The sequence below is a fragment of the Poecilia formosa genome, unplaced genomic scaffold (assembly GCF_000485575.1).
Source record: "Poecilia formosa unplaced genomic scaffold, Poecilia_formosa-5.1.2 Scaffold53, whole genome shotgun sequence".
Lineage (NCBI taxonomy): Eukaryota > Metazoa > Chordata > Actinopteri > Cyprinodontiformes > Poeciliidae > Poecilia > Poecilia formosa.
The window spans coordinates 2,574,919-2,588,303 of record NW_006799992.1 but is presented as its reverse complement, the minus strand read 5'-3'; the positions used below and the strand labels follow the sequence as shown (position 1 = coordinate 2,588,303).

At 39.1% G+C, this 13,385-nt stretch overlaps 1 protein-coding gene across 1 annotated transcript in view; it reads left to right on the top strand.

Moving 5' to 3' along the window:
• Positions 1-13,385, top strand: part of nbas (NBAS subunit of NRZ tethering complex) — a 185,490-nt gene that overhangs the window by 130,641 nt on the left and 41,464 nt on the right. Inside the window, exons 45-49 of the mRNA XM_007552995.2 lie at positions 3,740-4,080; positions 6,017-6,241; positions 9,484-9,686; positions 12,076-12,165; positions 12,863-13,046. Coding sequence (XP_007553057.1) covers positions 3,740-4,080; positions 6,017-6,241; positions 9,484-9,686; positions 12,076-12,165; positions 12,863-13,046 — 1,043 coding nt within the window. The remainder of the gene's footprint in view (positions 1-3,739; positions 4,081-6,016; positions 6,242-9,483; positions 9,687-12,075; positions 12,166-12,862; positions 13,047-13,385) is intronic.

Below are 13,385 nucleotides of genomic sequence, written 5' to 3'. Positions count from 1 at the left end.
AGTCAGGCAGTGTGCATTAAATCTTCATACCGTCATCAGCAGGGGTGAAACTAAGGGGGTACGGCAGGGTACCGCGTACCCCTAAAAGATTTAGGGGGGCGTACGCAGTACCTGCAAGAGAGTGGAGCGGCTGTCTGCTGTAAAAAATCAGTGGGTTCACTGTGCAGCCGTGAGTGCACCCATTAGTCAGCCGTGACTGATTAGTTTTTCAAGAACAATATAAAACACAACTTAATCAGTTAATAACTTTTTTCCCCATTTCATATTGTTTCTAAACTGTTAATGCTTTGCTAGAGCAGCGGTGCAATACTTCGATCACGGAAGGTTTTGAGTCGATCTCGGCATTAGGTGACAAACTGAACGCCGCCAGGATGCTGAGACCAGCACGTCCTCCTCTGGCTCGCTTAAAACGTTCGGAACTTTATTAAAGAACAACAAAAAAATCAATGAAACGTGCTCAAATTAATGACCCAACAACAATAATAATCTCAGTAATTACTGTGTCAACAAGGTGTTGCGCAATTCTGTGCGTTTCGGTTCCATTACCAAAATAACTAGCAGAGCAGGAGTTTAAAATTAACTAATCAACCACCGCTGTGTTCAGGGAACGCTTATTAATGATCGCAATATAAATATCAAGCCTGCAAACCTAATATCATGACGGACTGAATGTTATGTTTTTAAAGTAATCTCTGGTCGGCTTGTGGAGCGCAGGAGGTTGCTATGGCAACGGGTGTGCTTAAATGGCAGAAAGATGGAGAGTAAAAAGGTGCGAGTGGTTTAGAGTTGATCACTTGTTCGGGTTGTTTTACCTTTGTTTACCTTTGCTGTGGCTCTTTACAGCCACTGCAATTTCTGAACGTTCAATAAACGACAAACTTGGACTAATTACCTTGTTCTTTGTGAGTATACGTTATTTACAACAAACATCAAACACGGTAAATATGTTTCATTAAGTATTTAACAAACAAATGGCTTCTACCGCGATAATTATGTGAAATTAAATTAATTGTCTAATATAAAAAAAATAGTTTGGTGCTCAGAGTCTGAGAGGCTTTTCCTTTAGCAAATTTTTTTTTTGCCTCTTATGTAGTGGAAATATTGATGTTAATACTTTCTCCATAATAACCTTTTTCAACCTTTATAGCTCCACTGTTGAAAATGAGGCTCTAACATTCACAAATGACAGTGAAATAAAATCCAGTCCAACGTCTGGTTTGAGGTGATTCCTCTGGAACCTGTTGGAGGAAAAATATCTCAACTTCAGAAGATGAGCTTTTAACCTAACAGATCTCTGTGGTTCCTCCTGTCAGTCTGAGAGTCAGGGTGAGGAGGTGCCATGTAGGGAAGACAAAGTGGAAGCTGCAGGATCTTCAGAACAAACAGGTCATGATGCTAGGCTACTGATTATCCCTCTGTCTGGACACAGGATCAATATAACCAGTTTAAAAGCTAATATGAATGGTTATATGCCAGACATGGAAAACTGGGATGCACTCCATGCCATGATGTTCAGAATTTAGGTCTCATGGCATCTCAAGGTGTCGACATTGCAGCCAGTGAGCTGACGGAAATACAGGGAAATACAGCTCTATTTTGTAGCACTTCAAGAGCTTCCCAGTTTTTATCACTTCGCAAAAAAATTAATCAGCACAGAAACTCCAAAAAATAGTTCCCCCAAGAATTTAAAACTACTTTCACCCCTGGTCATCAGACAGTGTACCAGATGATTGTCTGAGTGTAGGAAGGAAGCTGATGACATCCCCCATGCAGGAGACTGAAACAGAAGCAGTGAAAAGGTGCATTGAGCAGAGCCAGACAGTGAGAATGAGAGGACATGTGTAAGTGCATGTAACTCCTATCTGCGGTTTAGGTGTTCTGTGTAGCGGTAATATAAAAGTGTTTGATCTTCTGATTTTGTACATTTTTATATGTGCTTGATGTTTTTTTTTTATTGTTTCATCAATATTTTTTATATATATTTTTTATTTCTCACACGGCTCAGAAGGGAGCCTTCTGAGCCGTGCGACGAAGAGCTCTCCACAGACAGGAGAGTATTAAATATTTAACATCCAGACAGGCAGCGGTGTTGCCACTGTAATGTGTCTGTCTGATGGCACAGGAGACCTCGAACGTCTCAACGCCTCGTTCCCGTAAACACAGAGATAAAAACATGCTCGAGCCATGCCGCAGTGGTGCAACTGATGCAGATGTACTTGTGCACGATCAGACAGCACTGCTTCAGCACGCAACTGTCTTTATTATCCAGATCCGCATTTATGTATTTTGGATGTGTTATAGGTTGTTAAACATTGTTTTAACATGTAAGTTTTTCTCATATGATTTTGAAGCACATTGGCTATTCACACCCCATGAATTAACACCACATAAACCTGCACCTACTGTGCAATGAAATGTTGAAACTACTTTATCTACCCGGCAAATACAGTTGTGAAACCAGAGATTTTGAACTTATTTGTATATTTTTGCTCTTTCTTCCAGCTATGCAGCATAGTAAACTGAATGCTAAATGAATTTCCATTGTTTCAAGTAAAACACATTTATATTCAAGTAGGGTTGTGGTTTAACAGATTAACACCTTATCTAAGGTGTGCATAGTAATTAAGCAGCTCCATTCCCCTTTTTAAATGGAGCCCAGAATGAGGATTAGCATATAATAAAAGGTCGTACATTTAAAAACTAAAAATAAAAATGTGTTTGACAGCTTTAACGCTCTATTCATAAAAATGGTCATGGAGGGGGAAAATGTAGAAATTAACAGGAAAAAGAAGAAAAGTTTAACAGGAAGCAGGGTAGAACCCATTATCCTTCACCGACAGCCTCTATAAGTACCTCCGCCTACATGGTCTTTCCAGAAGTACGAGGTGACAAGTGACCAGAGACATGGTCGAGGTAAAAGATGGCAAAGAAAAACCTCTTCTGAGTTAAGCAACAAGATTTAGCTAAACATGCCAGAGGAATGATTTTTGCAAAGATTTCAAACAACAGATCAAGTGGTAGAGAGTTTTACAGCTGCAGATGGACCGGTTCTGATCAGTAAGTCACATTGCTTCTGAGACTGTAGAGGAAAAATAAGTTATTTAAAAAAATGTCAATAAAGGCTTGAGACATAATTGACTTTTTTTTTTTTTTACTTTTGATGCCAACAAATGTTTTAAATTGGCCAATTGTATTTATAAAAGTAAGTGTACTCTCTGTTTGTGTATTTTTGTTTACCCTTTATTAATCCAGGCTGTCCCATAGAGATCTAATCCAATTTGTATTGTATACATTAACTTTGCAAGGTCTTAAAATGACTTAGATCTAACCTTAAAATGTAGTAAAAATGCAGTTTATGATAAAGAAAAGAATCAATCCCCCCCAAACCATATAAATTTACAAAATACAGTGCAAACACAATTAAATTAATTATAATTTGTCACTTTTCAAATGGGTTTCTCGTAACCCATTTGAGATGGGTTATTAAGTGTTTAGTTTTTGACAAACTTTTTTTTTTTGTTTGTTTACAAATGAGTCCATTTTATTTGCTTCCCATTGGATTTTCTTTCAAATTACTGCTAACATTTGATGCAAGACTGCTTTGATATTCAACAAAACATACAAAACATAATTGTGTCAAAGAGTTGCTGGATGGGGAAAGGCGAGCCAGTTTTATAATATAAAATATACTTCACAGTTTGTTTTTTTTGTTCGTTTGTTTTATCCTTGGTGTTTGCAGGTGTAAACTACAAAAAGCTGACTGATGAGTCGTCTGATCCACTGGCCACATTACAGCCGGTCCTGACCAGTCAGAATGTTCTGTCCATCTCTAAACTCGCCAATCGGCTGCCTCTGCCCGGAGGTGGCAAGGCGACGGTCTCCGCCAGCGCAGTTCACGCAGTGTGGCTGCAGAAATTGTTTTGGAAAGGAGATCCACAGCTGCTGAAACGACCCCCACACAGTGATCAGGATTACCTGCATGCTTACGACACCTGTGCCAAGTACCTGGACAGACTAGTCCCCGCAGATGCCATCCGCTTCCTGGACAGCATCACTTTCTCTCCTGACGCAGCCAAAAACGTAAGCGGCATTTTGCCATCGTATTCGTACGAATCAATATTTGCCCAACGGAAAGGATGAAAAAGAAGCACATCAGAGTGAAGTTTAGAACAAACACAAAATTGTCTTCTTTTTTTTTTTCCTCTCTGTAATAGCATCAGACTGGAATTGATAGCTGGGCATACACATTTGTAACTGTTGCATTTGCGGCCAATGGATCCTGACCGCCACCCAGGCAGGACCCGTATTGTGCAGGAGGAAGGATTGTGGGGAGTTTTAGTCACTACATCAACCTGTCATGTTTCTCCCTTCCCACTCTAAATTGTGGAGCTGATCTTCTCCTGTGCCTCCAGCTTAATTTTGAGTTGTCAAAAGCCCCCCATGCTAATTTCAGACAAGTAATTCTGTAAACTCACATCCAAACTCTGAGGCCTCAAAACTCACACCAGCCCTGATTTATAAAAGAAATTATGAAATTTCCCTGGAAATGTCAGACACATAATTACAACTCTGTGAGAAATTGTCCTGCGGTAGAATTAAAGGGCCTCAGTGCACCTTATCAATAGTAGCCCACTGTGTCTTTTTTTCTTCCCGGCACCCTACCAGCTCCCTCTCCAGACCTTTGCTTTTTTTTTTTTTTTCCCTGCCGTTTTTCCCTTATGTCCCTTCTCTTTCCCTGCAACTCTGAGGTTTAATTGATCCCCCTCTACTTCAGAGCCAATTAAACCCCAATTCCCACCAGGCGCAGTTTTCCCCCTGGTCTTTAACATGCAGATTACCTCTCAGGAACACATCGCTTTTCTATTCCTTTTCTTCCCGTCATTTTGAGCCCTTCCTGGAAAAAATCCAAACCCCTCTCACCATCAGGACTACAGCTGACCTTTAAGTGCTACTTTGCTCTCTACAAGGAAGCCCGATCAATTTCTTACAAGCCTAAGAGGTGCGATGGGTAACTGAGGTTTGTCATCTTACCCACTGGACAAATTTTTATAAAGAGAAACTCCTAGCATTGGCAACCTCCCTTCCTCACTATTGATTTTAGATAAACCTTTTTGGTATCATACCTGAATTTACAGTTTAATACAAACTGATCTGGCCTGGAGATTCAGTGCAAAAAAGTATTAAAAAAATCCCAACCTATGTTTGGGTCAGATCGGACAGCATGTCTTGATCGAATTTAAGACGGTCAAATCGGAATTGGACTAATCGACACAGAACGGTTTATTTTTTCTTTCAAAACAAAGTTAAAGATTCATCAGGTTGAGATATGAAGTGATTTAGTCAATTTGTATATTTGTATTTCTAACTATCTGCATGTTCATACATCCTTACATGTAGTCAGTACATAAGACAATGTTGCATGATAAATGTATATTTTTAACGTGACAAAATGTGAAAAAGTTCAAGGTGCGATTTAATACTGTGGGTCTGAATGTTTGAAACACCATCTTGTGCTGGTGGAGAAATAAAAATCTGATGGCTTCAAAATATCTATTATGCTTGAATGAGAAGTGGCAGCTGTGAAGCCAGATAATGTTGGCGTATCCACCTCGGTTTGATTGTGTGTGCAGAACATGTCAACGGCTGTCTGCTTTCATGTAAGAGGGTAAAACCTTCAGCCAAAGGCCCTCTCCTCTCCGCATGAATAGTTAACCTGCTCACACTGAATAAAATCAATCACATTAGCCTGACTTCTATGATGTCTCTTACACACGCTTCTCTCGCTGACCTGCTTCTCCCGCGCATTTACACTTCAGGTTCCTGATATTATTTCCATCGAGATCGATTGCATACCTTCAGCATGTTATGTTCTGAATTAATAAATATCACCTGCCAATCCTGTCCTCCCTCTCTTTGCTCAATTTGACCTCAATCTTCCCCACTCATTTGCTTTTCTTATCACATTTCTCCCCGTCCTTCGTCCTATGACCTTCCATGTCCTCTATTCCCCGTCCAGCTGAGCGTCCAAGCAAGGTCGGAGGTGATAAAGCGAGCCTCCAGAGCCCTGCGCCAGCTGGCCGAAAAGAACAGGAAGAAAGGAATTGATAATAGTGGAGAGCATGAAGGTACGGACCCAACAGGAATGACTTCTGACGAGGCTCTAGCACACCTGCAGCAATCCGAGGCCCACCTGGACACTCTGAGTCATGCCTTCGTCCTGTCACTCAAAGACAGCCAGCAGGTAGGACACATCTGCCACAGTTCAGCTATATTTTCTTTTTTCTTTCAGGATGAGAATTTCTCTTTATGCAACAGTGTGTTAAAAATATCAACTTAAGAAAAAAGAAAATGTTTCAAATGAAATATATATATATATTATGCAGATTTTTTTATGTTAGTCATATGGGACTGATTTGTATTTATGTAAAAAAAAAAAAAGTATTGTAATAAAATATTTTTTTAAAGTACTAATGATAGCATTTCTAAAGGCTGTTTAAATTGTTTTATTTATGTTTCCACAGAATTTTTTTTGTTTGTTTTCAATAAGATGCACATAATTGTTTTACCCAAAATGGATTGAAACACAAAATTATTTGTTGTTAAATAAATTGAGGATTTTTATTTTATCCTTTGATGAGCTAAAAAGGTGTTTTAAACTTAAAATAAGAAAAAACATTCTTATTAAATTTGATATCAGGGACTGGTGAATCATGTATCTCAAACCCAGCCTTGGGGCCTTTCCTCCATATCTTCCCCCTTGTTTACCTATTTTGTCTTTCTGCAAACTGTGGAATAAATGTCCACTAGTCCCACAGAAGTCTTTAAAAAACTCTAAAATCAGTCATGGGAAAAATTAAACGCATCCTATGAAGCTTTAGCATCAAGCTCACTTTCTTTAGTCCTTTGTGAGACTCGCTCATGGCCCACTATGGCAACTGTGCCAGTATCGGTGGTATATTCAAATTCAAGTCTGCAAACAAAAGTAGCATTAAAAACGTTTGGGAGTCCTCCCTCATAAACACGTAGGTTTAGAAAAAAAAATATTTAGCATACATCAAGAGCTAGTTTATTTCCTGATAAACAAAGGGCAAAAAACTGAAAGTCCAAGGCAAATAAACTCTACATTTAAGCCAGTTATATTCAGGCAGCCCTGCCCTTTGCATTGGTATGGGTTACCTCTGCAAAGTTACTCACCTGTAATACATTGGGTTTATTTTATTAAATGCTAGTATGCAAAGTATTGCAACGGATGGAAGCAACAGGCATGTTGACCAGTCTTCCAGTCTTTTGAGTATGTGTTTTTGATATTCTGACACACACGCACACGCACGCACATACAAGCAGGCATTTCTCATTTCCCTACCATGAGATGGCCTCTAGTTTGACCTCCAGATGGTGTTTGCGAGTGTTTATTCTGTATATGTGGTTGCATATTTTGGCTGGTTCTGCTCTGCTAAGCTCTTCCACGGCACACAGAGGCCGGTCAAGGGTATATTAATGTAAATCTACTGTCTGCTGTTTAAAATGAGCCCCCTCCATATGGACATATACATGGCACATGCACCATGCTGTATCTCATTAAATAAAGTCACTCTGACTTAACCCCGCTGTCGCCTCGCTGTGCCCATGCACATGTGTAAACACTAAATGGATGCTTGGCCAGAGAAACGGACCGTTATGATTTGGTGAGCTGGGTGTTGCTATGCGACCACGAGGCTGCGCTGAGAACCGGCTTGACCGCCACACCATGTAAGTTGGTGATATTTAGCCCCCAATTTATCTGTGTTTAAGAGCACAAATCCTCCATAATAGAGGCGAAGGTACAAGCATTACAAGGCAGAGCGTTCGGGCAGAGTCACAGGTGCATGTGTGCAGAACACGTTATCAGACACGTTATCCCCTTTAATGAAACTTCACCTCTTTTAGTGGGTGAAGCGATTGCATCCTTAGAGGATAAAAAGCATATTAAGGAGTGGGAAAGGCCAGATAGTGGGAGAAAGATGGATATATGGAGTTCTATGGGTTCTTTAGGCTATAAAGAGTTCATTTATCAACAGGACATGATCCACTGCAACAACAGGTGCACTGACCTGGCAATAGGAGAACAAAATTCCTGCTCTGGATATCATACACACTGCCTTGCAAAAGTATTTATACCGCTTGAACTGTTTTTATGCTTACAGAACAATGTTTGATTGTAAAGTGTAAGGATAATGGTATATTAATCTAAATATATTTACAAATAATCTTAGACGTGTGATGTTTATTTCCATTGAACCCCTCTGATGTCCTTAAGTAAAATTCTGTTCCACCAACTGCGTTTAGGTCCCAGCTTTAAATAGGAAACATGTTCTGACTGTGTTTAATTGAATCTCTGTATAAATGCAGTTGTTCCAGGAAGGACTCACAGATTTTATTAAGAGAATATTTATGAACAAACAGCACCGTGAACACCAGAGAAGTAAGCTGACGACTCAAGGATAGAGTTGTGGACTTGGAAAATAAATGCATCCTACACTATTCAGATTTCATTCATGAAGCCATAAAATGTTGAACATTACATTTAAGATGCACTTTGTGGTAGTTTAACACATGAAATCACAATAATCTACACTGGAGATTGATTCTGCAAACTGGCAAAGTGCTATGGACACAGAATTGCTCTCCAGAATAAACATCCCAATCAAAATCTGTTCTCTGCGTTATTTTACTGAAAAGTTCAATCCTGCTCCGTAATTTTCATTCCTCTCAGAGCCGGAGCAAGGACTGATGAATTGAAAGCTTAATGTTATAGCACATTCACTCATCATCATGTCCATTGCACATAATTGGCATATTACCAAAATCGCTGTATTTTTTCATCAGGCGCTCAGCCTCAGACTATATTGCCAGGAACATGAGGGACCACAGTGAAACTGCTGCATATAAAATGTTATCCAATCAGGCACTCCTCAGGCTTTAGCTGGCACACCGCTGATGGATATAATATTATAATTAAGTATCTCATATAAATGATCTCTGTCTCATTTCAACAGAAGGAATAATAATAAGATATCAGTATCAAGTCCTTAATATTGTCTCGGTAATACAAAAGCCCATATTTGATTAAAAAAAACCTACTCGTGTCATGATCAAAGTGCATAGCGGATTGTTAAGTGTACATCTTTTATACCAGCATCTCTAATGGAATACATTAGAAGAAATGATTTGGTTTATATCTGCAAGAAAGACACATATTTTGCAGGCAAAAGCATTAAAGTTAAAAGACATTTAAATTTAAAGAGGTTTGGGATTCACTAAGACAAAAGCCTAACTCCTACAAATGTACATCCAAAGGTCTGTAATGTACAGACGTAAACGTCTTTAATTAATGTAGTTCACATTTTAAAATACCCCTAACGCAAATCAATAAAACGTTTCCGTTCAACAGACTCTTTTTGGTTTTGTCTCAGCCGTTACTCTTTTTACCTCTCTCTACTTTAGGAACAGCGACAGCGCTACAGTCAACTTTATGATTTGTCGCGGTCTGAAAGGTCAAAAATTTGCGAGTTGGCAGTCAAAATGGCAACTGACGGACATCCTCTGGAGCAGATTAAAGAGCTTCTGTCTGTAGCTGTTGGACCGCTCGACCTGTCTGTCAAAACTGTGCTTCAGGAGGCTGTGCAGAGGGTCGTGGCAGCACTTAGGTAAGATCACTCACTTTCTCTCTGTTTCTCACTTTCTCTCTTGTCAGAGCACAAGGAACTCAAGTGAGGAATCAAAACTACACGCCAAAATAAAGGGTTTGTCATACACATTTACAGACGTTTGCAAAAGAAGAAATAGTATCTCACTCCTGTGTGAGGACATAGCCAACTTACTGATTCACTATGTTGACCTATTGCCGTGGAAAACTCTTAAAAGCTTTGTTTTGAAAGCCTGAACGTTCCCTGCTTAATTGACGTATAAACACTGAAAACCGAACTCAACCTAAAATTAGATGCTGTACATAGATGTAATTTAATTCTCTGACAGCCTCACTCAAAACACATTTCACACAATAGTTTTTTACAAAAAAAATTATAATATGGTAAGAAACTTTTAAGAAACAAAGCTTAACATTTTTCTTATTTCACCACAAACAGAATGCTAAAGAGGCTTTGCTGACTAAAAATGCAAACTTAATTGAATTTTTGAGTTAAGATGTTTGTTTTTTGTTTTTTTTTAGAAAATCTGGTATATATATATATATGTATATATATATTTTTTTTTTTTTTTTTTTTAAAATAGACCACATCATTAGGTATCTTAATTGTTACAGAAATCTACATGCAGCCAAAACTTTTTTTTTCTGTTTCTCTTCTCTTTCTTTTTTTTTTTTTTGCTTGCTGAAAGAAAATCAGTTTTTTTGTCTATCTTTTTTTTATTATCATTATTATATTTTATACAAATGCACGCTAAACAACAGCATCGTTCCTTTGCTATATTTTCACACATACTGTCTCTCACGATGATACAATAAAAACAACGATACTAAATGTGTGTTAAAATTATATGCGAATACAAAAAGAGGCTTAGGATCAGGCCACCTTAACACAACTCCCACAACCTGATCTTTGTTGGCACTTATCAGAAAATATTCAGCATATCGGTCCACTCTGGGCTCAGCATGCTGTTGGGAAGAATACTGTCAAAAGAGAAGCCTGAATGTACAGAAACTGCCTGTGGGAGTTCAGCTCTGAGCACTCAAAAGGAACGGAGAGATGATTCGTGCTGACATGCCTGTGGAGCTGCTAGATTTAAAAGCCATGCCAAATACGTGGATATTGTGTGACTCAGCGTGCAAAAACTTTATACAGTCATTACTGAGCTTGGTGAAAAACAGAGAATTGAGGAGATTCTGGGTTATTGATATGACCTAAAAGGAAGGAAGTTCTACTCATTCTGGTTGCCCTTTCAGCCTCGAGGACCTCTTTTGTTTTACCGACGGGGCCAGATCTAATCTGGCCATTTGATTGGCTTGATAAATGAGCACCAATCACCTTGATTATAGTCCTGCCTCATTTCCTGCTTTTTATGGCTGCTCAATGGTGCATGGTGCAGATTAATGGCACCTGCATTTATACACCAGCAGAAGATGATTGTGCACATCCGCAGATTCTCATTTGTATTCATGCAGACGCGCATGCACTACTTGTGATGAACACACACTCTCTGTCTTGCATGTGTTTTTGTGCTTTTTCTCTGATTCATTGTCTTCCGATAACTAGTGCACCCTCGTGTAGATGTTCTCCTCCAGATTTCATCCACACTTCCATATATCTGCTTGTTGGTTGTATGTATGCTTACGCAGAGCTTCGCTGTATCCAATTAGAGGTGGATTTTCTTTGTCGTGTTCATGGCTTTCAGAAATTTGCCTTTACTTATTGTTGTAGGGTTGTCCTGAAAGTGTTTGGCAGTTATGAATGAGCCAGTCTGGTTTTTGGCTCCCCCAAAAAGCTTTCCGGTCTGGTGCAGCAGGCAGAGCCGAGCCTAACGCTAATGGCTGTCTTTTGTATCTGTCATAACCACTCTGTTTGTGTGCGTCTGTGCGTGTGTGTTTTCCAAGGAGAAAAATCTAAGTGGGAAAATGCAAAAGAGAAAATGCTGTCTCATCTCCCTCATTTGTGGAAGAACATTTGTGTGTTTTGTGGTTTATATATGCCAAGATACGAGTCTTTTGCGTGGATACGGTCCCAGGAACAACACGGGGAAAAGGGGCAGATGTCGGAACCACAAAAACAGAAATACTAATGATGTCCCAGTTTCTCTTTCAGATTGCTAGTTTGTGTTTTTAAATCAATTTAATTTACAACCCATTGGACGTGAGAATTCAAATAATCATGTAAATTAACCAAACTTATAGAGCCTATGAGGTTTTTTCTACTGCTTGTTTATTTAACTTTTTTCTGGTTCACTTTTAAAAACAGTGTTTTTTTTTGTTTGTTTTTTTTTAATTGTCTCAAGCAAGCACTTGTTGTCCCTTGACTTTACCAAAAATGTTATTATGATCCTGCATTGTTTTAAATAGAATTTTGATTTTGATTTTTGTTTCAGTGGAGACCAAACTGCCCTGACAAATTACCCTCAACCCCTCGGGGTCCTGGAGGGGTTGGTGGCGTCTGTGCACAACAATGTGCAGAGCGGGTAGGTTCCACTTGTCCCCTCATGCCTATTGAAAGTTTAATCTTACCTCTTGAGGACTTGTGATCCTCAAGAAGTAAACATATCCTTTTCAACTGCAAGGTTGTGTGAATCTTGAAAACGAGTCCTAAGACAAAGCACATCGGCAAATCCACAACAGAATGGCATAAAATTAAAAATAATCAGGATTTCTGAGACCCACTTGATACAAAATTGTACTGAATACAAAATTGTGGCTAATTAAGTTCGGGTATTGACGGGAATGTCAATCAATTGTAGATTTCTACATTTGCACTGCAAAACATTTTTATTTGTGTGCAATAATTAGATTTTGACTGGTGTTATTGAGTACTGAGTACACTGGCAAAAGTTCAAATTTTGTTCAGGCCAGAAAAGCAGCCTTAAAGATCTTATTTATTATCGACTCAGGTTTTATGCTTTTTTTTTTTTTTTTTTTTTTTTTGCTGAATGATTTCAGGACTCTTAAATGTCACTCACATCTAGCTTTTAGGCTGTTTATCACTGTGAAGTAATTTTTGTGCAGGCTTTTTCTATATTTATTTTTTTTTTGGAAACACATAAGCCCAACCTGTTGATCTCTTCTGAGAGTAACCCACACACACACATCCTCTGCCAGTCTGAGCTTCCCTTATCTCTCTTGGCCTGTCTGACTGCCGTCTCTCTGCCCTTCTTCCATCAGTGACAGCACTGTGACTTCAGATGACCTGCTGGCTTGGCTGCGTCCGTTCTGCGGTGACGCATCCCTCCCGGTGAGGCCTCGCATCGACGTGCTGCAGATCCTGGAAAGTAACTTCAGTCTGATAGACCATGACGTCCGTCTTCTGCTGCTCTACAGGACTCAGGCTGTGCTCAAAGACAGAGAGGTGATGCAAACACACGCATGCTTGTAATGGCAATCATTTACCCCCTGCACATGGAGTGTTAATTTTGTAGCACTTGAGAAATGACGTTTTATTCCCAGCATTTTTTTTTTTTTCAAAAAGCTAAAAATTATTTATTTGCAGGAGATTATAGAGGCTTGGTTATAATTCTTTTTGAGGGTGTACTTGAAATTAAAGAGCGAAAAGAAGAATTAATTTGGAGAACTAGAAAACAGAAGAAGGGGTGGACCAAGAAATCACTCACTTCTGTGGGAAATGTTGTAATTGAGCAAAGTGGTTTGCTCCTAAATTCTGCATACTTTGCTTCCACATAGCCAGACC